Raw genomic sequence first — 25,122 nt, forward strand, 5'->3', positions numbered from 1 at the left:
CCCAGACACTGCCCCTCCCCGCCCTATCAATGGTCTTTTGAGCTTGGAAACACTCAGAATAATAAATTAACATGAAAAGGTAGGAAAGAAGTGCTAGAAGTTCCAACCACTGAGTACTTTTAAGATGGTACTAGTATTCTTTTCAGTATATGGATACAAAAAATAACCAACATCTATTAAGAAAATACTCCGAAAGCCTGGCAGAGTCCAGCCCAGCAAGCTAATATGATAAAATGATCTGGCTGCCTTGGCGTTTTACCTCCCCACTCCCAGGTCTTTGAAATTTCCTGTAACAAGATCTGACCTGTAAGAATTCTGCAAAGAACTTCTGCCAACTCGCTTCAAAGAATAACAGAAAAAAATTACAGAAATGCAACAATTTAGCTTGCTGATACAAGTTTGATTTTAATCACTTAAAGTAGAACAATGTTTTGATCTCAGACTAATGACCGTGGACTGATCTTTAGAACAGGGGAGAGGCAGTGCTGCTTCGCATGTGGAGAACCAACAGGTGTTTATGTTGCCTCTCTCTACTTTGGTCTCGGTTGGTATATTTTACTTTCTGATAGTGCCTATTTCGTAAGTACTCATTAAATCAACGCTTGACTTTGCTTTGTTACCCATAAACATTTGCAAATTGAATTCCTCGTTTCTACCTTAAACTCTCTATAGAGGTATGTGCAGACCTTGGACACCCTAAATTCATACATTCGAAAATACTCACTCACTGGTACAGAAGTCAATGGCCTTGTGAGTCACATCAAGTTAATTTCAACACCATTTGCACCATTTGTTTTTGTTGGTTTTGCTTGTTTTTGTTGTTGTTGGGTTTTTTGGGGGGGTTTTTTTGCATTAATCTTTGCACTGTGTTCAGATTTCAGTGTTCATTCTTTGGTAATGCTTACAGCTAGCAGAGCTAGATGTTTATTGTGCTAAAGGAAACTGCCAGATATTAGTATCAACTCCCCATCTATGGGGACAGGAAAGAAGCCTCCTTAATAATGTGGCCACCAGGACAGGAGTGGTGTCCTCTATAAATTAGTCTTTAGGTGAATTAGTAGCTGAGTAATTCCAAGTCCCTGGTGAGGTTATGCTAGCCTGCTGAAGAAACAGTGGCACGACAGCAGAGCACAGAAGATTCCAAGCTCAAGGGTATGGGGAACATGGTTTTGGGCACCACTGTATGTACATCCCCAGCGCCCAGTGCAGTGCTGACAAAGTGCTCAGTGTGTGTTAGCTACTGTAGTAGAGTAGGCACCTCACAAGTACTTCCTGAATGTGAAGTGGGTTATAACTGAGAGACTGGGTGGGGAAGAGAGCAGCAAGGCCTGAGTAATGGGTCAGGTGCTGTTGCCTGGAATACCCTCCTCCTGTGCTAGACAAAGCCCCAAATGCATGACTGAGAACACCCAGCGGGACTAACGTTGTATGGGCTCATTTTTACGATATATAGACAATATGATCGTGCGATGCATTTTACAAGGCCAGTGTCATATCAGCCATTCTGTATTTTAGTTTTTGTTGCAGTCATGCCAGCTACCAGCTCCTTACTTCCAGCAAGTGGATATCGCCATCAATTTCCAGCGTGTCGATATTGCTAAGCTCTTTAAATCTGTGTTTGTACTCCAGGCAGTGAACGCCATTTACCGCGACCTTGAATTCTTTAACATCACAATAAATGATCATCTGAAAGGAAAGGACACACACATTAGTGCTTCCACTTGTTTAAAAATTTTTATCATATACTAAGAAGGTAAAGTAAGTAAAATAAATAATTAGCCTTGCTCTATACACGAGGAGAATTCTTACAGCCTGCTGCTGCTGACTTCCCTTCTGTGACTGCTAAACCCTCATCTCACTGAAGAGTTCTGGAGATGGCACCTTCTGCCTTGTCCCACCCGGGAAAGGGACTATTCCAGTGCCTGGTGGGCCTACCTTTCACACACATTCCCTCACCTGTAGCCTTCTCTTGCTCCTTGCTCCATGTCAACGTTTCAGACCTCTAATGAAGTAGAAAAACTGCTGCTATTTTTTTCTTAATTTTATTTATTTTCCCATCACCTCACCCTCCTGCCCAATGGCAATCATCAACTTGGTCTCTGTAAGTCCTTTGGGTTTAGTCCACATATAACTGAAATCATATACCACTTGTCTTTTTCTGTCTGAGATGTTTCACTTAGGCCCAATATACTCTAGGTCCGTTCATTCAGTTGCAAATGGCAAGATTTTGTTCTCTATTGCTGAATAATACTCCGTTGTATATACCTATTGAAGGACACTAGGTTGCTTCCATATCTTGGCTATTACTAGTCACACTGCAATGAATGTAGTGTGAATATAATTTTTGAATTAGTAACTTTGCTGGAAATCTGGATTGTACAGCAGCTCTATTTTTAATTTTTTTGAGGAATCTACATACTGCTGCCCATAATGGCTACACCAATTTAAAATGTGACTAACAGTGAAGAGAGTTCCCTTGTTGTTTGTTGATATATTGATGATAGCCATTCTGACAGGTATGAGGTGATACGTCATCGTGGTTTTGTGTTTCTCTGATGATTAGTGAAGTTGAGCATCTTTTCACACATCTGGTGGCCATCTCTATGTCTGTTTAGATACTTTGATCATTTTTTCATTGGGTTGTTTCTTTGACGTTGAGTTGTCCGAGTTCTTCATGTATTTTGGATATTAACCTCTTATCAGATATGTGATTTGTGAATACCTTCTTCCAATCAATAGGCTGTCTTATCGTTTTGTTGATAGCTTCCTTTGCTGTGCAAAAACTTTTTAATTTGACGTAATTCCATTTGTGTACTTTTTATTTTGTCTCCCTTGCCTGAGGGCATACCTAGGTTACAGGTTCAATACCCAGTTGGGGCGCATACGGGAGGCAACCAATCAATGTTTCTCTCTCCCTCTCTCTCTCTTTTTTCCCTCCTTCTCTAAAATCAATAAACATATCCTTGGAAAAAGATTCTTTTAAAAAAGTAACACTGACATCTTCTACAGTTGCCTTCATCATGGTGGTCACCATCTTGGGACTGGCCACCCTCATTTTTGTTTTTTTTTTAATTCTTTTTCTTTCTGCTGTCCTGATTGATTGACTTCCACTAGTCACTGATCTATTCCTTTCCATTAGCTAATGTACTGTTGGTTCCTTCACATGTGTTTTTCATTTTAGTTACTGTACTCTTCAGGTATGCTTGGTTCTTCATTATACTTTCTACTCTTGGATGAAGTTCTCACTCAGCCCTTCTACACCCCCAAGTTTGGTGAGCATCCCTGTGACCCTTTCCTTGAAAACTTTATCAGGCAAATTACTTATCTCTGTTTCCTCAGAGTGTTTTTTCTGGGGGTTTCTCTTATTCCTTCATTTGAGAGATATTTTTCTGTCTTTCCATTTTGTTTGACTTTCTTTGTGTGTTTATATAAATTAGACAAACTATCTCTCTCTTCTAGTCTTGAAAAAGTGGCCTCAGTAGATACAGCTTCTGTGTAGGCTGTGTGTGCAGTAGTTTTGGCAGGTTGACAGGAGCCAATCAGGCGCCTACTGGGTCCAGGGCAGACCTATCGAGTAGCTACAGGGGGAAGGCTAGGAGCGTGATCCTCCTTGCTCCCTTTGTCCAATGCCACACGGCTTTGGGACTACGTATCTGAGAACGTGCTGCAGCAACCTGGCGAGTAGGTCAGAGCACCTGGAAAGGCCTTTTACCCACCCTTTGGAGGGGTAGGGTGATAGGAACAGTGGCCCGCATTGACCCCTCTGACCCCAGAGAGTTCCTGCAGCTCCCCAGCCCCCTCTGTATAGTCTCTCTTGTTTGTTGTACTGAAAGTGGTCTTGTGTAGAAGTAACCTCTGTGTAGGCTTTGTGTGCCAGGTAGTCTTGGAAGCTGGTTGGAACTGGGCAGGTGCTTAACGTCATTGGATTGTCAGGATGGAACGGCTCTTGGCAGGAAGGCCAAGTGTGTCTGCTAACACCCTGTTCTGCTTGCTTGTTCCCTGTGGAGGCTTCAGGCTCCAGGAATGTAGCTGGTACAGAGCTCCTGCAGGCGGGCCAAAGCACAGCTTTGCTGAAGTGGAGGGGGCACAAAAAAGGGGGTTCACCAGCTCCTCTAGCCGGGAGAGTTCCCACAGCTCCTAGATGGTTCTTGCGGTTTTCTAGCCTTCTCTGACTGGTTTCTTTTTCTCCTTTGTTGGTCAGAAGCTGTTCAATCAGCCCTCAATTGTCTCTCAGGAGTAACCACTCTTGTATATTTGTGTTTGCTCATGGAAGGGGGTAGGTTCAGCATTGTCCTGTGCTGCCGCCATCTTGGACCTCCGAAAACTGCTGATAGTCTACCCTCATTAACAGAGGAGGGGATTCTAACTCAAAGGCTGGGAACCAAGGGACTAGGATCCTGACTTTTCTGCCTCACATTCTAGGATCTTGGACTAATTTGACAATAAGAAATTTGAGCAGTTTAGGGCAATTGCTGGAAATGCGCCACTGCTTGGTGGCCCAGATTTCCACCCCATCCTGGCACATCCTGGCCTCCATCTATTTCTCAAAACCTCTTCACAGCTTAATAGTCTATGAATCTATGGAGTAATTAACATTCTGGCAGAGGTTTGGTTCAGATTCATCACTGATGTTAGCCCTTCAGAGTTCTTTGCCTAAAACTCAAAACAGTAAAAGCACAGAAGGAACCATTACCCTTTTAGCTCACTTTTACACCTAAACCTCACGTTTCTGATATCACATCCCAGTGCCAGCCCGGCCCCTGCTTCTGCCAGGTGTTTCCTTCCTTCACTGAAGAGGCCCGTCCGGTGAGCCTGCACAGCAGCCCGTGTGGCCCCTGCTGCACCGGGGCTGTGGAAAACCAGAGAGGAGTAGCAGCCTTGTTGCCCACCTGCCCTCCCCCCACAGGCCAGGCTGACATACAGAATCTTCATCTGCAAAGAAACAAATTGAGTGTGTTTCTTCTGATGGGACTAGTACAAGCAGCTGCTGGGAAATCCCACAAATACTAGAGCTGACAGAAATGAAGGCTCTGAGGGCACAGACAATTGGGAAAAAATATCCGTAACAATGGTGGAAATCTCAGTTTCAATTGGGAGGAAGGGACCTTTGGTAAGGTACAGTTAACATTTCAGGAGACCAAAGAACACAGCCTCGTGTTCTCAGAAGGGAACCCAAGCTGGTCTTGGCTGTAGTGGGAAAGAGTCAGGTGTGTCAGAGCAAGAGCAGAGCCAATGCGTGGCCAACAAATGCACGAGGAACGGCACACGCCTGGGTGAACATACTGTCACAACACAGAAGCAGCAAAGTATGTAACCTGGAAGAATACATGGAACAACAGAATCCCTGACACGGACCTGATGCTACAGGACAGCTCCCAAGAACATGAAACTGATAAGAAGAGCTCACAGGTGGAATTACAAAACAAAGGTATTTTGGTAAGTAAATCTGAAATCAAAGTAATGGCATAATGGAAAGATTTGAGGATTCTGATGAAAATACATTAAAAAGGCAAAAATTTAAAGCAACTGGAAAAAATCTATCACTACAGAAAATTGACAAAAATGATCCAACACGAGGACAACTATGTCTGAAGTAGAACATTAACCAAAGGACAAGATGATTATTTAAAAGAATTTATCATCACTGTCCTTTTACATTTTATTACAGTAATCCAAAACTTGGGGGCTCAGATAGGTCAAAAAACAAGTTATGTCACTAGTTTCCTACCACCAACCACAAGGATTTACTTCCTTCTGGGGCACTCACCCCTCTCTCTCTCCTGCCAAGTAGACAAATCCTACACCACCCTTCTCTCCTCCAGTGACTTGTTCAAATCATCCCCTAAATCTGGAAAACCCAACCTGACCTTCAACCTTCCACATCCTCCTCAATTCCAAACCAATATCCTCAACTTCAATGATTAGCGCACACCTGTTTTTCCACCTACAACGCACTAGATTAGAACTAAGGAATACATATTAATGTCAAATTGCCATCTTCTACTCAGCCTTGATGTTTACGCTTTTAAAAAATTAGTTTTGATGATTCCTCAAGAACTCAAATGGTCCAGAGCCTAAGACTTTTTAAGGTATAAAAATGCCTACATCAATGACCCTAAAATGCCAGGTGAGGCAGTGAGTCACCTAAGTAATGGGTGAATCTAGCCAATGACTTGGCATCTACACGTTCAACATTCCAGAAACATTTTGGGCAAGTTGTGCTTTCATAATATTCACATACTTGGGTACTCGAGACTATCTGCCTGCAAGTTCCAATGGCCTGACATAGCTTTTCTTGAATGAACACGAACAGGTCTAAGTCCTTCGCCGAACGGACTGCCATCCACGGCTGTGCGTAACCAGCATGGATGGCAGCAGTGCAGGCGGCGTTAGGGTTCCTGTGTCCTCGTGCTCACTGGGTATCAAACATATAACTCCAGTTGAGACGAGGCTCCTGATACAATTCCTATTAAACAACAGGTTTTGTCTATAACAACAAATATCAAATAATTCAGGCAAATACTGTGGTCCTCTACTGGCTCTGCCATTTGCACAATATGATAAAGGGGGCATTCAAAATACAATCTCAAAATAAGCAAACAAACAAAACACAAACACACACACAAATCTCCACAGGAGGACTTGATTTGCATGGACCATTTATCATATGCTTGCTCCCAGGATGATTTTTCCTATCCCATTTTCAAAAAATATAATCTTACCTCAAAGTACATCCCAGTACTAAAGGGAAAACAGGTAATATTTCTCTCTTCCTCTCCCCAGGACTCTTGAAGAAAAGAATTTCTTACAAAAGCTTTAATATTCAGGCGTGGGTTCAAGTGGAGAGCAATATCCTTTGATTTTCCTGATATTAGATCAACATTGAAGCTTTTAAAAGAAAAAGAAAAACACACAAATAGTAAAGAGCGGTGCACTTTCTGAAATTTTAACAATCAGAACTGAGCTCCGATTACACCTACAGAAGATGTAAGTAACGCACATGCACAGAGGAACACAGGGAAACAAAACTTTAAATTCCAACTCACCACTTCATAAATAGAAGTATGTCATTTGCAAAATAAACATTTTAAGAAACTAAAATCAATGTTGAAGGTACACGTCTGGTTGGGGGGAAACTGAAAGGGTAGAAGAATAAACCACGTGACCTGTTCAGGCTGCATGAGTGTGAGGGCCTTTCAAGAAGGGATTCTCTTCTGACGTTGACATGTGTTCTGCCCTTGGACGTGACTTCTTTCTAGGAAATACCTCTACTTTCAAGCTTTCAGAAGTCTGAACATCTCTCAAGATGTTATTTTTAAAGCAGAAATGTTGTAAGTCACGTGACAAGAGGGGCCCTAACAAAAGTTAGGGGAACTCACAGGGCTGCCCTGAAGTTCTACAAGGCAAGAAGGCACCTCGTGGGCAGAAACGCCGCCCTTTGCTTGGGCACATAAAGCCTGGGTCACAACATTAGAATTTCATCCTGGTTCTGCCACCAACTAGTTGTTAGCAGTCTGACTTCCTTTTGCGCTAATATTCTCCCCTTTCAGATGAGGATTGTGGCGCTAGCCCTACTGTATCTCACAAGACTGTTGTGGGGTGTAGGCAAGAAGAGAAACACGCGGGCGAGAATTCATACTGTTACTGTGAACTCGGTGACACCAACCTTTTGGCTTTTGCATTCACTTCTCCTTTAATGACGACAGTCCGCCCAGGGCCCATGGAGGAGTTCAACCTCGCCACGAATGGCAGAGTCTGAAAAGAAAGCAAAGTTGGTCCTCGGAAGCCTGCAGAATGGGATCTCGTGGGAAAGCTGTCCAAACACTGGGGACTGTTTAAAGGCCGTGACTCTGAACCCCATGAAGGGACTGCTTGTGTCTGCCTTGGTCCGAGATGGGTCCCCACCAGTAAAAACCGTGCCTGGCTCATAGCAGTGAAATGAGTGGATGTGGAGTGGGACCTCACACCCTTCACGTGAGTGAAACTCGCTCTGAAAAGACCTGTGCTTGCGGGCTGAAGCACTGCTCCTGTTCTGCCTGAAGGGAAGGAGTTAGGAAAAAACACATTCATGGCTCCTAGACAAAGCCTGGACGACTGGTAATTAATTGTCCAGGGACAGCAGGAAAATGGGAGGTGGTGCTGTGAGCTTCTACTGAGGGTAGAGGTAAAATTTACCAGCAAATTAAACTTGTCAAATAGAATTAAGATAATTTTGGGCTCCGCAAACCTTTGACAAAGAGTTGATAGGTAGTATTTTGGCGCAAGTCAGAGTGAGACTGGCAGTCGAATCTCTGCTCTTGGTGCAGACAGTTCTGGGAACGATTTTACCAGTGTCTCCTCTATTACTAGGCTGCGGGGAAACAGTTCTGCAGTAAGGCACAGAAGGAATGGAGCTGTCTTCCAACATTTAAACTATTCACTTCCTGGGCCAGTTTATAAAATGTTCCACTTATTACAATGTAGGCAAAAATACTTACAAATTGTGACATGCCAGCATTTTGTACCTGTTAGAAGAGAAAGACAAAATGAGGGCATCTGAAACGGAAGAGCTGCATGTATATTGGGTCAGTATAGCCAGTAAGTCCAGTGAGTAGGACCAGCTAGCTGGACTTACTGGCTATAGTGACCCAGGCCACAGCCTGGGGAGTCTGCGCCTGCTCTGCCCTGGGGGTGACCTGGGCACCAGAGCTCCATGATGGCACGGTGGGGAGTCGCTAAGGGCTACTCAGGCTGCAAGTGCAGTCAGCCCTGTCTCCTCCACTGTATGCTAATAATGTTTCAGAGGAGCTTCAAACACATTTTACTTCCTCTTTCCAGGGTGCTTTCCAAATGCTGAGATTACATTCTTATAAGGTACAAATGTGCTGCACTCAGTAAGACCGCACCTGTTCCTTTTATAGCAGCAAAAACTCAATGTTTTCACTGAACTTTTTCCCAAAGGGGAGAAGAGACACGTGGAGTCTCTCCCCAACGCACTGACAGTGTTCAGCACCTTGCGTCAGTACTATTCCACCTCAGGAGAGCTCTTTCTGCACCGACAGGTAGGCGGCAGGCAGATACACTGCAGCTTAAGTATCAGAAAAACCTACGGTGCCTGGCAGCACCGAAGTGGCCTCAATTTTCAAATGATTACTCCCAGCCTATTACTATTAAAAACAATTTTCATGCCAAAAATGTAATTATAAAAAACTCAGCCTGCTTGCCACCTGATTGACATGGCAACTAAATGAACATTTTTAAACTGGTGGTTCATAAGAAGACTAAATATTTACATTTTCTGGACGTATCTCTGTCAGTTCCAGAGTTGGTGCTGGGCTACTTCTTAAATCCTGAAGAAAGGATAAGATTAATTTTAACATCCATCAGAATTCCCAATACAACCTGCTTCAAATATCAAAAAGAATAAATGGTACTAAACATAAAAATATGCTTGAAAATTATGATCCAAAATAACACTTAACATATTTCATTAAAGAGACTAGGAACTAATGTCAAGAAGAATGTGAGCAAGTAGGCACAGCTATTGAGAGTGCAAACTCTTTTAATCTTTTTGGAGGGCAAGTCAGCAGTTATCAACCGTAACTTAAAATGCAGTTACCCCCGGCTCAGACATTCCACCTCTAGGTACGCCTGTGTCAAGGATGTAACCCCCACCTAGCTAAAAAGGGTTTTTTTTTTGTTCTTACTGTTTGGGATTCTTTTAAGTATATTTTACTGATTACACTATTACAATTGTCCCATTTTTTTCTCCCCTTTATCTGCCCCCCCACTCTGTACACCCTTGCCACCAGATTTCCTTCCCCACCCCCCATTAGTACATGTCCATGGGTCATACATGTAAGTTCTTAGGCTTCTTCATTTCCTATACCATTCTTACCTTCCCCCTGTCTATTTTGCATCTACCATTTATGTTTCTTATTCCCTGTACCTTCTCCCCCATTCCACCCCTCCCCTTCCCACTGATAACCCTTCATGTGATCTCCATTTCAATTCTGTTCCTGTTCTACTAGTTTGCTTAGTTTGTTTTTGTTTTTTGTTTTAGGTTCAGTTGTTGACAGTTGTGAGTTCGTTGTCATTGTACTCTTCATATTTTTTGTCATCTTCTTTTCCTTAGATAAGTCCCTTTAACATTTCATATAATGAGGGTTTGGTGATGATGAACTCCCTTAACTTGACCTTCTCTAGGAAGCACTTTATCTATCTGCCCTTCCATTCTTCTGATAGTTTTGCTGGAGAGAGTAATCTTGGATGTAGGTCCTTGCCTTTCATGACTTTTAATACTTCTTTCTAGCCCCTTCTTGCCTGTAAGGTTTCTTTTGAGAAATCAGTTGAAGAGTCTAATGGGAACTCCTTTGTAGATAACTCTCCTTTTCTCTTGATGCTTTTAAGATTCTCTCCTTCTCTTTAATCTTGGGTAATTTAATTATGATGTGCCTTGGTGTGTTCCTCCTTGGGTCCAATTTCTTTGGGACTCTCTGAGCTTCCTAGGCTTCCTAGAAGTCTACTTTCATTACCAGATTAGGGAAGTTCTTCATTATTTTTTCAAGTAAGTTTTCCCTTTCTTGCTCTTCTTCTTCTCCTTCTGGCATCTCTATGATACGGATGTGGGACCATTTAAAGTTGTCCCAGAGGTTCCTAAGCCTCTCTTATTTTTTAATTCTTGTTTCTTTATTCTGTTCCTGTTGAATGTTTATTCCTTCCTTCTGCTCCAAATCATTGATTTGAGTCCCGGTTTCCCTCCTTCCATTGTTGGTTCCCTGTATATTTTTCTCAATTTCACCTTCCATAGCCTTCCCTTCTTCCTCTATTCTGTGTCCATATTTAGTCATTTCTGTGAGCATCCTGGTTACCTGTGTTTTGAACTTTGCATTGGATAGGTTGTCTATCTCTTCATTGCTTAGTTCTCTTTCTGGACTTTTAATCTGTTCTTTCATTTGGGCCATGTTTCTTTGTCTCAGCACACCTGTTACATAGTAAGAGGCAGAGCCTTAGGTATCCGCCAGGGCAGGGCAACCCACTTTGCTGCGCTGTGGTGCTGTATGTGGGGAAGGGTCATAGAGGGCACAATGCCACTTGCTCGGCTCTTGCCCCACTTCCAGTCACTTCCCCTGCTACCCACAAGCAAACTGAGCCCTTCTGGTGCTGATTCCTGGGTGGGTGGGCTTGTGTACATTCTAGGAACCAGGACCCCATGGGTCGCTCCAACAAACTCCCCTGTGAGGCTGGGAGTTTCTCCCACCACCACAACCCCCCCAGTTTCACAGCCAGAGGTTGTAAGGCTTTAGTTTCCCACACTGGAACCCTGGGTTGCACTGTCTGTCTCACTCCCCATTTGTTCCTACCGGCTTATTAGCACATGAACATAGGTCCACCCAGTCCACCAGCTGCCACCCTGCCTGCCCAGTCTGCTGCCTTGCCACACATCTTCTCTGTCCTGGCTGCCCTCTCTGCCCTGCTACCAGTCTGGATGAATGTTTCTTCCTTAACTGCTTGGTTGTTGGACTTCCATACAGTTTGATTTTCTGGCAGTTCTGGTTGTTTTTTTGTTCTTTAATCTGTTGTTGTCGTTTTTGTTGTGCAAGGAAGCAAAGTACATCTACCTACACCTTCATCTTGGACAGAAGTCTGTTTGGATTTTTTTGCTAGAACCGTATTAGACTTGAGATTCTACAGACAATACAGCCCTGGTAGATAAATAGCACCAGGCGGTCCAGATGCTATATACTGATGTAGGAGGATGCTGAACTTGCCACCTCCTATAAGCAAACTCAAATATATACGTACATGGAAAGCAGTGACTCCTGTGAGACAAGTGGGGACAGAACGAACAGCTTCTGAACAGAGAAGAGAAAGGGACAGCGAATAGAAAGGCTGGGAGGCAGGTGCCCTCCAGGAGCTGCAGGGACTCTGGTCTAGAGGAGCCCATGAGTCCATTGTTTATGTCCCCTCCATAGTGGTAGGGTGACAGCTGTATTGGGATGCTTTGGCTGACCTGTGGGAGCACTACAGCAAATCCCACCTACTAGGCTGCAAGCCTTAACCCTGAACAAAAGGAGCAAGCAGGCATGGCAGGGTGTCACACACATACTTGGCCTTTCTGCTGAGAACCACTCCAACCCAGCCAGTCAGGTGCAGATAAGCACCTAATTGGCACAAACCAGCTTCTAAAACTACCTGGCACACAAAGGCCACAGAGAGGTCACTGCTATACAAGACCACGTTCTGTACAACTAACAAGAGTCTGTGGAGAGAGGCATCTGGGGAGCCATGGGAACTCTCCAGGACTATGTGAAATCTCTAAGGTCAGAGGTGCCCCAAAGTGCCACTGTGTCTGTCCCTGTCCACCTCCACAGGATGGACAGGGGCTCTATCCAGACGCTCCACCTGCAAGATTGCTACAGCTCTTTCTTAGACACGTCACCTGAGCCCCAGCTGCCCTGAACAAAGGCGGCAAGCAGGACCAAAGGGCATGACAATGCTCCCCCGGCCTCACTGCCTGGAGCCACTCCCGCTCCAAAGATCAGTGCCCTGACACTCACAGCTGCCCAGCTCTCACCTGCCCCACCAGCCGGCACACACAGCCTGCACACGGAGGCCGCATCTACAGGAGGCCACTCCTTCAAGACTGGGAGAGAGAGGTATTTTGTCTAATTTATATAAACCCATGTAGAAAGTCAAACAAAAAGCAAAGACAGAAGAATCTCTCTCAAATGAAGGAACAAGAAAATCCTCCAGAAAAACACCCTAAGGATATTTTCAAAGAAACAGTCACAAGAATTATCACCAATCTTGGGAGTGGGATAGAGGGACTGAGGGAGAACTTCAACAAGTTCTAAATAGTTCCTAAATAGTCTAAACAAGTTCTAAATAGTCTCAACAAGTATTATAGTTTCTAAATGAGTTAGAAACTATAATGAAGAACCAAGCATACCTGAGAAGTACAATAAGTAAAATTAAAAAAAAAACACATTAGAAGGAACCAACAGTAGATCAGCTAATGGAGAGGAATGGATCAGCAACATGGAAGACAGACTAGTGGAAATCAATCAATCAGGACAACAAAAAGAAAAAAAAATTTAAAAATAAGTATAGTTTAAGGAACTTCTGGGATAACATCAATTGTTTAAACATTTGCATTGTAGGGGGGGGCTTCCAGAAGGAGATGAAAGTGGAAGGAAGAGAGAGTTTATTTAGAGAAATAATGACTAAAAACTTGACTCACTCAGGTAAGGAAGCAGACATCCAGGTCCAGGAAGCACAGAGAATCACAAACATGACGAACCCAAAGAAACCCACACCAGGACAGGTTATAGTTAAAATGGCAAAAGTCAAAGATAATGACACAATCTTGAAGGAAACAAGGGGTAAACAATGAGTTCCATGTAAAGGAAACCCCGTAAGAGCTGATGCTAAAGCCCAATTTCTCAGCAGCAACTTTACAGACCAGAAGGGAGTGGCTGGACATCTTTAAAGTGCTAAGAGAAAGGCACCTACAGCCTTTCTGAGCGAGGTTAACATTCAGAGCTGAAGGGGTAACGAAGAGTTTCCAGAACAAGCAAACACTAAAGGACTTCGTCCCCATTAAATCAGCTTTACAAGAAATGTTCAAGTGTCTTCTTTAAGCAAAAAAAGAAATGCCATAACCAGAAATTAGAAAGGAAAAAATTCTCACAGATAAAGCCAATTATTTAATAAATACAGTGAATTAGACATTTGAGGAGCTACTATGAAGGCCAAAAGAAAAAAGTATCAAACTCAACTCAAACTACAATTACTAGGAGATATACAACATAGAAAGATCTAAAACATGACATCAATAACATAAAGTGTGGGGGCAGAGAGTAACAAGGTAGACCTTACAGAATATATTAGAACATAAATGCCTGTCAGATTAAAGTAGACTGCTGTAGGTATAGAATGACATACATAAACCTCATGGTAAACAAAAATGAAAATCTACTTAAGACATAAAAGAATTAAGAGAAAAGACCCAAACAAAACACTAGAGAAAAACAGCAAACCACATAAGAGGAGACTAAGAAGAAAAAAAAAACAGAGGGTAACTATAGAAACAACCACGAAACAATGAACAAAAGGGCAAAAAGTAATTATCAATAATTACTTGACATGTAAATGGACTAAATGCTCCACTCAGAAGTCAAAGGGTGGCTGAACAGATTTAAAAACATGAGCCATCTATACACCACTTACAAGAGACTCACTTCAGATTGAAAGACACACACAGGCTGAAAGTGAAGGGATGGAAAAAGATATTCCATGCAAAAAAACAATCCAACCAAAAAATGAGTAGAAAACCTGAATAGATATTTCTCCAAAGAGGACATACGGAGGACCAGACATGTGAAGAGATGCTCTACATCACTAATCCTCAGGGAACTGCAAATTAAAACCACAATGAGATACCACCTCACATCTGTCAGAATGGCTATCATCAGTAAATCCACAAATGCAAGTGCTGTCGAGGACGTGGAGAAAAGGGAACCCTGGTGTACGGTTGGTGGGATTGTAAATTTGTCAGCCACCATGGAAAACAGCATGTAGAGTCTTTGAAAATTAAACATAAAGCTACCACATGCCCCAGCAATTCCAATTCTGGGTATTTATCTGAGGAAACCTGAAACACTAATTCAAAAAGTTATATCCACCCCAAATGTTCATTGAAGCATTAATTACAACAGCCATGATAAGGAAGCAACCTAGGTGTCTGTGGATAGATGAATGGATGAAGAAAAAACAGTACATATATATGACGCAGTATTATTCAGACATAAAAAAGAAAAAAAATCTCACCATTTGTGACAATATGGATGGATCTAGAGGGCATTATGCTGAGTGAAGTAAGTCAGACAAAGACAAATATTGTATAATTTCACTTACACGTGGAATCTAAAAATAAAACAAATGAATAAAGAATACGCAACAGAAACAGACCCACAGAGAGAGCAAGCCAAAGGGGAGGTGGGTAGGGGGATGGGAATAAAAAATAAAATAATTTTTACAAGTGGTAAAGAAAGCAAGATTGGGTTATAGAACTAAAAACTATTTTTAAAAATAGGCCTCACAGAGAAGCAGGTCAATTTCCCAAATGACATTCACACAAAGTAAGTTCACAGAAAAAAACAGAATCCTAGTAGTCTGAAAGATTTACTTTATATAGGAGACATTTACTTTATCTTAAAGACATGTTAAGTAAAGATACTTACTCCCATTTCACCGGAAATCACCGAAGAGGGCCCCCCCCTATGGAAGGAGGGAAGGGCACTCACCGAGCTGAAGCTGAAGCCCACTGAGTGAATGTTCACTGCGCCGTAAATGCCCAGAGTGTCTATCTTCTCTGGGCTAATCCTGTGGGCATAGAGCAGTGTGTGTTTTCCATTTACAGCCACCTAGATGGACACAGAAAACAGCCCCCCCCGAAAAGAGTTAATAAATTAATTTCATTCATTTACCCCAACTGGAATCTGTCTACTTGGGTGTCATCTTATCCCTTTTCCCACAGGGCTCCACTTTATGTGTCTGACCAGACGGGGACTGAAAGCATCACGAACCGGTGGCATTTATCTTCTTTTGACTTCCTCACCTCCAGACCAATCGTGCATGCATGCATGCACTCATGTGCATACGCATGCGTGCATCTGGACAGAAGTAGGAGACATCCTGGGGTTCAGAGGCTCCCGATGCCCTGATGGACTCTGAGCCCAGGAGAGATCTGCTCTGCAAGCTTGCTGCTCCCCAAGGGACCACCATGTGGGCAGGCGCTCAGCCTGTATTTGCTGCACTTGCTGAGTGAATGAACGTGGGCAAGTTCCCCAACTTCTCTGAGATTGCTGTTTGGGAGCAGGAAAACGCTGTCGCTCAAAGGGCTGCTCTTGCGAGGAGACAAGGCCACTGCTTAGTCCCAGCACAGCCTGACACAGAGCAGGTGTCCAGCACATGAAGCTCCTTTCCCTCCCTCCCAAACACCAGGTGCTGTGTTGCAGAATGTCGGGAAAACACAGGCAGAACACAGCAGGGTCTTTACACTATAGGAACTCAAAACGCCAGGGGCAGGCAAAATAAACACAGGAAAAAACCAAAGCACAATAGTACAGGAAAAAATACTCAAAAGGCCAGAGAAGGAAGGAGTGATGAAGTTCAGGGGGTTGAGGGGCAATGTTCTGGTGGGAGGGGGATCCTGGAGGCCAGGAAGGACCTACACCAGGCAAGGGAGCATCTTCTCTCAAAGAGCAAGCAGGGGAAGAGCCACTGGGGCCAAACTCTACATCACACACACACACACACCCCAGGTATGAAATGCACGTGGAAAACTACACACAAGATTTTGGAGATCTCCGGGTCTAAAATGTCATGATCCCCAAGAGCCCTCTTGTGACAGGACCTAACCTCACATGGACTCTGACTTCTCACTCAGGTTCCCCACCTGTCCGTTAGTCCAGGTCCCCCAAACTCTGGGTCATGGTCATTCTGATTTACTACCTCATGTTAGCATGGTGCTGTGCCAATTCAGAACTGAGCTCGGCCCTGCTAGGAGAAATAGCACCCACCTCAGCTGCAGGGACCTGCCTGGCCCCTATGTTAGAGAAAAATTATAAAGCCAAACTCTCTGGAAGAAACGTGAGGAAGAGTTCTCACTGCCGTGAACAAGCTTCCTGTGCACCGATTCCCATCAATGAGGACTCAACTTTCAGTCTCCAAAGCCTACCTGGAATTTGTCTTTCAGCACCATAATCACAATTTCGAAAGACTTTTCTTTTGTGAAAGGCATGTCGTAGGTGATCTCTTCCCTCCCCCACTTCTCGTTTTTCAGAGTATTGCACACGATGCAGTTGGACCTTTTGAAACGTGGATTGAAGTGGAAGACCACATCAGCTCGGGGTTTCACACTGCTGCCGCTCTGGAAGTCCACCTGGAATCTGTGAGAGGAAAGAAACGCGGCCGCCTAAGGGCTCGGAGAGGGAGGCTGCAGGGAGGGCCCAAAAGCACGAAAACCCAGGCTGAGTAACATATGGCTGACCCTCTGCTCTTTCACCCTCGTGGCCTGAATACCCTTCCTTGGCCTCCTCCTTAAGAACAGGCCCCTGAGCTGTAGCTGGGGCCCCATCTGGGCAGAAGGAGCCTCCATTCTCCAGCCTCCCTTGCAGGCAGGCATGCTCACGGGGTAAAGCTCTGCTGAGGTGGAAGCCAAGCGTTTAGGGAAACTACTGGAAGCTGCTGTAAGTGAGGTGGCTTCTGCCTTCTGTCCACCCCCTGCCCCTGGCCCCACCCCCAAACAGCCCACCCAGCTGCCGTTACAGTGCCAAGAATCAAGGGAAAGAGGACCTCACCCTGGCACAGCTGAGCGGACAGCCAGAAGCCACCTGCTTCTCTAAGACTTGATGGAGTTGCCTTAAAATGCCTGCACTGTCTCCTTTGGACTTGACTTTCATATCTCATTTAAACCACTGTTGTGTGGGCAGCGGCCATGCTGACCTGAGCCCAACTCTAACAGTATGGCCTTGTCCACAGTTAGTAGCCAAGGATGCATACCACCCAAAAACAGACCTTAAGAGGTGCTGTGCAAGCCCTGGCCAGGCAGCTCAGCTTGTTGTAGCATCATCCCACCCACCAAAAGGTTGTGGGTTCGATCCCCAGTTAGGACATATACATAGGCTGCATGTTCAACTGCAGGTTGAGGTATGTATGGGAAGCAACAGATCAATGTTTCTCTCTCACATTGATGTCTGCCTGCCTGTCTGTATCTTCCTCCCTCCCTTCCTCTCTCTCTAAAATCAATAAACACATCCTCGGGTGAGAGTTAGAGAGAGAAATGCTATGGGAGTGTGACCCTGTAACTGGACTTTGTCCCTGTCATCTGATCACAGTTCCCCTCATTAATATACGAGGTCTGTCCAGAAAAGGTCCAGCCATTGTTAATATAACGTTTGCACAACATCACTGTAACCTGGCAGCCAGGGAGAGTAGACTGGAATGAACTTGTGTGAACATTGACGACTTCACTGTACTAGTCAGTGGGGGCAGTGGATACTGTAGAGTGAGCATATGTGCTATGTGTCCATCGCATTCAAAATGACTGAGCAAGTACAGCAATGAATCTGCATCCAACTTTGCATTAAGCTTGAACATTTCTCCATAGAAACTAATTGGATGATCCAGAGGCTGTAGCTGTGGGCAACTGGTGATTGGCAACTTCATCACGACAACATGCCTGCTCATGCATCACACCTCGTGCAGAGTTTTTTGGCAAAACATCAAATCACCCAGGTGACTCAGTCCCCTACAGCCCAGATTTTGCACCCTGCAACTTCTGTTTTTTCCCCCAAATAAAATCACCTTTGAAAGGGAATAGATTTAACACCGTTGATGACATTCAGGAAAATACGATGGGGCAGCTGATGGTGACTGGGAGAATTGTGTGAGGCCGCAAAAGATACCTACTTTGAAGGGGACTGAGGTATCATTGTCCTATGTACAAAATTTCTTGCATCTTCTTCAATAAATGTCTCTGTTTTTCATATTTACATGGCTGGATACCTTTTGGACAGGCCTTTGTAGACCCAATTCTTTATAATGAGATCAGACTTATAGCAATAAAATAAAAACCTGAATAACCTTTACTTCAGTCACTCATTCCAATCTCAGCACCTGGGCCATGAAGCTGACAAAGGAAAATCAGGCTTCAAATACCAAATGTCCCTCCCACACTAGTTTTCATATTGTCCCACAGCCACAGAGAGACAGTTTATTCACATTCTTTTTCACCTAACACAACAATTTTACCTGTCTGAATCACCAGGAACATGCCCACGTATTACAATCAAAGTTCCAGGCTCCAACTGCTCAGAAATGGTCCCAACATAGGGGATTACCTAGGAAAAATAAATTTAACAAATGTACTTTTACATAAAATTGAGACTGTGTTTTTAAGCACTGCATTTTTATCACAGAAATCTGCTCAACCCAGCCTCTTCCAAGGGGTCCTCAGTATTCACACAGCTGCACAATATCTACAAACTGAGTTACGTGGGAAAGGACACAAGATAAATACTGTTCATGATATTTTGTATTTGGCTAGGGATTTTGTGAAATAAAACTTCCACTTAACAGAATTACCCTGATAATAGAAAAAACAATTCATGGCAACGTCATCTCTCCCCACCCGAGTGTTCCTCACAACAGCAGGATCAAGACTGTGCCCAGCCCCACGCCGGCACCGACGGGGGGAGGACGCTCACTGCCTGGGAAGGGCCCAGCCACACTGGGCTTCCTGACCGCAACCCACACCGCACTGCATCTGAGGGGTGAGCTCTGGGTGCCTATGGGCCTCTCCTGGAACAGCGTCCACCGACCCTCGCCTGGTCCATCTGCGGGTTTGGGCTCCAGGGCTCCAACAGGCATCATCACATAGCACTCGGATTTCAACCTGTCCCCTCACCAGCTGGAACCCAGCCTTTCCACCTGGGGCCTGACACACTCAGACTGTGTCACTCCCCTTTCCCTCAGGTGACCGCACTGGCTGGGGACCCATGCTATGTGGCTGCATCTCCTGCCTCACAACCTCCCCTCTTCCACTTGGGAGCACCTGGCCAGACACCAGCATGCTGCATGCCAGGCTCTCCCAAATATGTCATACATGCTGCAAGTTATCCGAGGCAGTGCTGGTTGTCAAAATATAAATAAAACATGAGGGGCTTGTTGTCAATGGGTGGCTCTCGGCTCAAGGACACTCCTCTGTGGATCCTGTCTCAGATCCCCTGGGCCACCTGAGTGAGCCCCTCTGAGAGCCAGCAAAGCACACTGTGTGCTTTCTGTGGTCCACACCTCTGTGCCGCAGGGGGCAGCACCTTCACATCCCCAGGACAGAGGTCCGGAGATGATCAACCATCACATGGTGAATGAATGAGCTCTTGCCACCTGGAAATGGCTGTGGCCAGCCTCTCGCAAGCAGATGAGCTGCGACGAAGCGACCGCTGCCCAGCAAGTGTTGCTGCCTTCAGCAACAAGAATCCCCCAAACCAGTTACCATCTGGTGTCATAACTGCTGAGGGCCAGCTGGGTGGCATGAACAGAGCCCACGCCACCAGAAAGCTCTCTCTGCTCAACAGATGCACAGAGTGTGGCTGCAGACACACAGCGGAGTGGTCAGGTTTTGTGTGTAGACAATGCGGAAGGAGTCACGCCTCCACGCTGATCTTCTGGGCCATAGCCAATACCAAGATTAGGTAGCAGCATCTTCAATAGGGTAAATCAATCTTCATAAAATGAGAATAATTTTCGTAACTTCAACTTTAATGTATGTTCTAATTACATGTATGCAGAGTATTCAACAACACAAAAATATTAGTGATACAAGTATCAGGAAGAAAGTAGCCTACAAAACTATACACACTGTAATCTTAAATAAATATTAAGTTATAATAAACATTAAAAAGAAAACACTGTAAAGAAATAAACCAGAAATAATTTCTATAATGCACATTTACATTTTTATAACCACAGATGTTTTTATCATGTATTTGATTTTAGGGCTAGAAAGAGCTTTCTGAGACCATCACTGCTGATAAGTTGTTCACAACTGTTAATAAATTGTTCCAGTCTGACAAACAGCTGTTTTGAAAACTCTGGCCATTTTCTGTTTTACTTGTCTGGGTTAATGCTTTCTGCTTGGTAAAGTGCCCTAAATCACACCAGTAAGACTCAGCTTCCTGGGACCATGGGAGTGAGTCAGAATGCCCTGGGGCCCACTCACTTAACTCACGGCTGTCTGCTCCTGTGTGCCTGTGGGCCTCAAAAGGGAGAAGGAAACTGTTTTCTAGGCAAATGCAAACTGTGGTGCTTTCGGTTTCACAAGGAATTACTTGTGTAAAAAAATTAAGAGAGATATGATCACACTGGAGACCATACCATAAGCTTAAGCCCTAGTTAGGTTTGGTGTTCTCTGTCAAAACTTCCCAGCTTGTACAATATCCTAATTGATTAGCTTACAATATTGAAGTTATCTGTGGCCTCTTTTCTCCCCTGGGCTTTCGAACACGAGCTACACGTGGTAGGAGAGCTGACACACAACACAGGGACTCAGTGCAGTGAGTGTTTAACAGTAAGTGAAATTTAAAGACATCCCAGTGTTATTTTTGCCATTCAGGTCAGTCTCCTTACCTACCCTTTTCTACTTGTGAGAACTGACTACAAAACAGAGAAACTTAAAGGGCCAAAAAGTGTTTACTTTGTAAACTTGTTACCATGAAGTAACCACGGAACAGAGTGAGGTCATCTGAGAGCCCGTAGCGCACTTCCTGCTCTAAAGCAGCGTGGCTTCGGGCCCCCTTCATCAGTTTAGGGTGCTAACCCCAGAAATCACAGGAATTATTAAGATATATGGTGTCCAGATATGCAGAGATTTTAACCTACAAAATGATTTTCCAAACACCATTACAATCAGGCATCTTTGTGCATGAAGGCCAGCACTGACCACAGTGACCCGATGGCCCACGCCTCCTGGCTCCAGTCAAGGTTACACTTCAGTCATCCTTGGCAGGCAGCCTATTTTTTTTTAAATCTCTGCAGAAAGTCAGTCTATAGCTTTGAGATGCTTTTAACTCTAAGACACACAAAATCAATTTAAGTATCTCTGACTTCAAATTCGGGACATCTTTTTTAAATCTAGTACTACTGAAAGCTATGTCCTCCAAAGCTGAGTTTGCTTAACATGGTGGTCATACCTTATTCTTGCACACTGTCATTAAAACTTAGGAGGAAAAGAATTACAGCTACAAAATAAGTAACAGAAAAACTGAACCCACTTACACTAAGACTGGTTTAGGACCCTCACCCTCCCTATTGCCCAAGAGTCTCTTGGCGGAGTGGGGAGTGTTTACAAAAAAAGCAGCAACTCTACCTCAGACCTAAATTCAGGATTCAGCTCCAGATACATGGAAACTGCATCCCTACTTAAAAATTCATCACTTCTCGGGGGTACACTGAAACTTTGCACAATCTTGGTCATTCAGGGATTCTTGGACCAGCCTCAGGCTGGGACAAGACCCTTAAGTTTTTTTTCATTTTCATCTCACCACTAGGTTTTGACATTTCCCTGCTCAAGGGACAAGCAGCATTTGAAAGGCAGAGGGGTTAAAAACTGAGACATTAACTTCTCATAAACAGGTCTAATGGAAAAAGAAAATTTAAAGCATGTAGAGTAAGAAGTCCATTTTCTTTCTAAAATTATGTCTTATGGTTATCTGCACTCTCCTGCCACCACCCACGCTGGCATGCCCTCCACTGTCCTCTGGGGTTCCCGTTCACAGCAGGTTCGTTCTCACCACCGTGGCGGCAATGGGACCCAGCCCCCAATTGGAGAGCTCCAAGGGCTGCATCGGTTGTCACAGTTCCTGGACTGTGACCTGTTCACTGAATCTTATGCGTGACCCCCTCCCCCAGCAACAGATCATTACTATCCAACTGGATTTGCTGTCAATCCTGCCAAAGTAAAAAGTGACTTCGAAGAAACCAGTTACCGGGTTAGTGATGACATTCTGCAGGTTGTTTAAGGACAACATCCTTCTTTTCCACTGTGCTGCTGACGGGGGTCTCCCTGCTGTGTATGATCTCAGACTTTAAGCAAGTTTCATTGAAAGGCTTCCCAGATTGAAACTCAGGCAGCTGCCCTGTGTGAAATCAAAACAGAGGGAAAGAAAATGTGTCACTTTTCTTCACATCATTACTACTCTCAAATTTAAATTATTATAAATTATTTTACTGACATTTACCAAATAGCAAGATGCTACTGCAATCAAAGATGTGACCCCAATTCTTACGTACTATGCTTATAAACTAGTGTTGTATTATTAATGCAGGAAATGTTGGTTTAAAATGACATGACTGGAAAGTTTCTAACATGAAATTTATTATTAAAATACTATAATAAAATAGTAGCAAATACTCCTGTACAAACTTTCTCATCAGTAACATGAGAATAATAGCACTCACCTCACAGGTCTGTTTTGGGAATTAAATGAATTAATAAAACACGGGAGAGCAAGTGCTTTGTAAGTTTTAGCTGTTATGATTAACAGAAAAGGTTGATCCTTCTCCTCCGAATTTAAACAAGTCAAAGGGGAAAAAATCCTGCCTCGAATATTAAATATAAGAGTTTTTCCTGTGGCAAAGAGAAATAAAAGATGTGTGTGGTGAGGGAGCATCAACCACAGTTTTAAAGACAACCTTCTAGTTGTAAATAAGCCACGGGAGGTAACAGCAAAGGGAACACAATAACACCGCAATAACCAATGGACAGACCTACCGCAGTGATCTCTTCGTAAGGTAAATAGGTGAGGAGTCTCTGTGCCGCACACCTGAAACTAACCTGATGCCGAAGCTCAAATATAATGTTAAAAAAAGGATCCGTGGGTACGGTTCACAGTGCCAGAGAAGACGATGACCTAACAGCTAGAAGAGAAACGAAACTCCAGCTCGCCTGCTGACTTCCGCCTGACTTCCGCCCGCGGCTCCCACGCCGCATAGAGCATGCGCAGAGGCAGCCGGCACTCGGTCCCGGGTGAGAAAACTGCAATCCTCCTGGTTTAGCGCAGGCCTGTCTTCAACCACACGGGAGACAAACTAGGACGCAGAGAAGCCAGGGCCACTCCGTGCCCAGCCCCGAGGCTTCCGGAGCCCGTCGCTCCCCGAGTGTCAGCAACGCCGGGCGCCGCGCAGGGAGCTAGTGTTACCTTTCTAGGAGCATCGGCGCCTTTCGGAAAACCTGCGTTTCCTCAAGTTTAACAGGCAGTCCAGCAACTCGGCTTCTCACAGGGCGCGTTCAGAGCGAACCCGGGGACCCGCGGGGTCTGTCACTAAATTTAAGACCCTGTCATTTAAGCGGCGGGGGAGGAAGCCACCCCAGATCGCCGGCCTGCGACGGGAGCCCCGCACCACACCGGGCGGGCTGACCGGAGATGGGCCCAGCCATCAACTCCGACCTAGGATAGTGACGGCCGCAGCCCCTCGGCAGCCGGCGCGCGCACCGCCGCGGCTCCCTGGAGCCCCCGACTCACCCGGGCAGGCGTCCCAGGCGCTCACGCAAAGGGTTTTATCTGCCGCGGCGCTCCGTCCAGCTGCGGTTCGGCGCCCGCGCGCGGCTACGGGGCGCGAGAGCGGTCAGTCCGCTGACCGTGTCCGAGTTCGCGCTAGGGACGTCGCGGTTGGCCACTAGTCCGCGTCCGCCTCCCGGCTGCCGCCACCCAGCCCCGCCTCCCGCAACTGGGAGGTGCGGGATGGCTGGAACGAGGGAAGACTGTTTTAAAAAATCCCGGGCCAGAGCTGGCCGCCTCTGCCCAGTCGTAGGGGTGGGGCGAGGGGAGGGAAATGTGGGGAGAAAAGGACAAGTCTTCGGCTCCCAGTCCAGCGTGTCCCATCCGCTACGTGTCGCCGGCCTCCAGTCTCGAAGGGAGGGCGCTTAGGGCCGGGGTGCACACCGCCCAGGCCCCGCTGGACTCCAGGCTCGTCTCTGGCCTTCCCTGGGCGCGCAGGTCGCCGGTGTTTCTCGGGGGTCGCTTCCTCGTCTCCCTGTGATCAGAGTCCAAGTTGTGCGGTCAAGGGAAACCCGACTGCAGGTGCCCCCTTGTGCCACTTCTCTGGGCGTCAGTGAAACGGGAGGTCGGGGGGCTGGCTCCAGTGTCCTGGATTGTGCCCAGCCGTGAGCCCGTCCACATCGTCTCATTGAATGGCAGGTGTTTGCTAAACTGTGTACGTCTGCGGGAGACGCACGGAGCACGAGTGGACCACATGACTGCGAGCCTGACCGACCTGCTGCTGGGAAGGCTTCAGAGACACACAGTCCCGTGGGCCGTCGTGGTGGCTGGGCTCGCAGCTCATTTTCTGTTCCTGCCTGTCGCTACTATTTTTTTTTTCCACGTTTGCTGTGACACGTTTCAGTGTCACTGGTACGGCCTTCTCTGTTCTGTAGCTTTTGTTTTCATTATTTTTAAATTTAAATTGGCAGATTCGTTACACATCCCACGCCAGTGAACACAGGTGTGAGTCACTTACTTTTCTCTTTCCCTTGCATTCTCTTTACAAGTTTGGATTCACTATCAGGATCCAACTTAA

The 25,122-nt window shown here is 45.2% G+C and overlaps 1 protein-coding gene across 10 annotated transcripts; it reads right to left on the reverse strand.

Moving 5' to 3' along the window:
• Positions 1-379: 379 nt before the first annotated feature.
• LGALS8 (galectin 8) lies at positions 380-24,701 on the reverse strand. Of its 10 annotated transcripts, none has more exons than XM_036016159.1 (11): positions 24,069-24,701; positions 22,533-22,682; positions 18,799-18,887; positions 16,724-16,934; positions 15,225-15,407; positions 9,273-9,329; positions 8,478-8,504; positions 8,228-8,350; positions 7,667-7,755; positions 6,723-6,888; positions 380-1,686 (listed from the first exon to the last, which is right to left on the reverse strand). In XM_036016159.1, exons 2-11 carry the CDS (start codon positions 22,572-22,574, stop codon positions 1,537-1,539), a joined length of 1,137 nt encoding a protein of 378 aa, XP_035872052.1. In that variant the 5' UTR covers positions 22,575-22,682; positions 24,069-24,701; the 3' UTR covers positions 380-1,536. The 10 variants fall into 10 exon arrangements, with proteins under 10 accessions (XP_035872052.1, XP_028387060.1, XP_035872053.1 ...); XM_028531259.2 differs by having other exon boundaries at positions 15,288-15,407; positions 24,069-24,687; XM_036016160.1 differs by lacking the exon at positions 24,069-24,701 and adding an exon at positions 23,318-23,686.
• Between the last annotated feature and the right edge of the window lie 421 nt (positions 24,702-25,122).

The sequence above is a fragment of the Phyllostomus discolor genome, chromosome 15, assembly GCF_004126475.2.
Source record: "Phyllostomus discolor isolate MPI-MPIP mPhyDis1 chromosome 15, mPhyDis1.pri.v3, whole genome shotgun sequence".
NCBI lineage: Eukaryota > Metazoa > Chordata > Mammalia > Chiroptera > Phyllostomidae > Phyllostomus > Phyllostomus discolor.

What these genes read in the sequence shown, in the direction of transcription:
- LGALS8 (XM_036016159.1), bottom strand. Translation starts at nt 22,574, where the DNA reads ATGTTGTCCTTAAACAACCTGCAGAATGTCATCACTAACCCG. An exon ending in AGAATGTCATCACTAACCCG is followed by an intron (nt 18,888 to 22,532) that starts GTAACTGGTTTC and finishes TATTTTTCCTAG; the next exon opens with GTAATCCCCTATGTTGGGAC. An exon ending in CTATCAACTCTTTGTCAAAG is followed by an intron (nt 7,756 to 8,227) that starts GTTTGCGGAGCC and finishes CTTTCTTTTCAG; the next exon opens with ACTCTGCCATTCGTGGCGAG.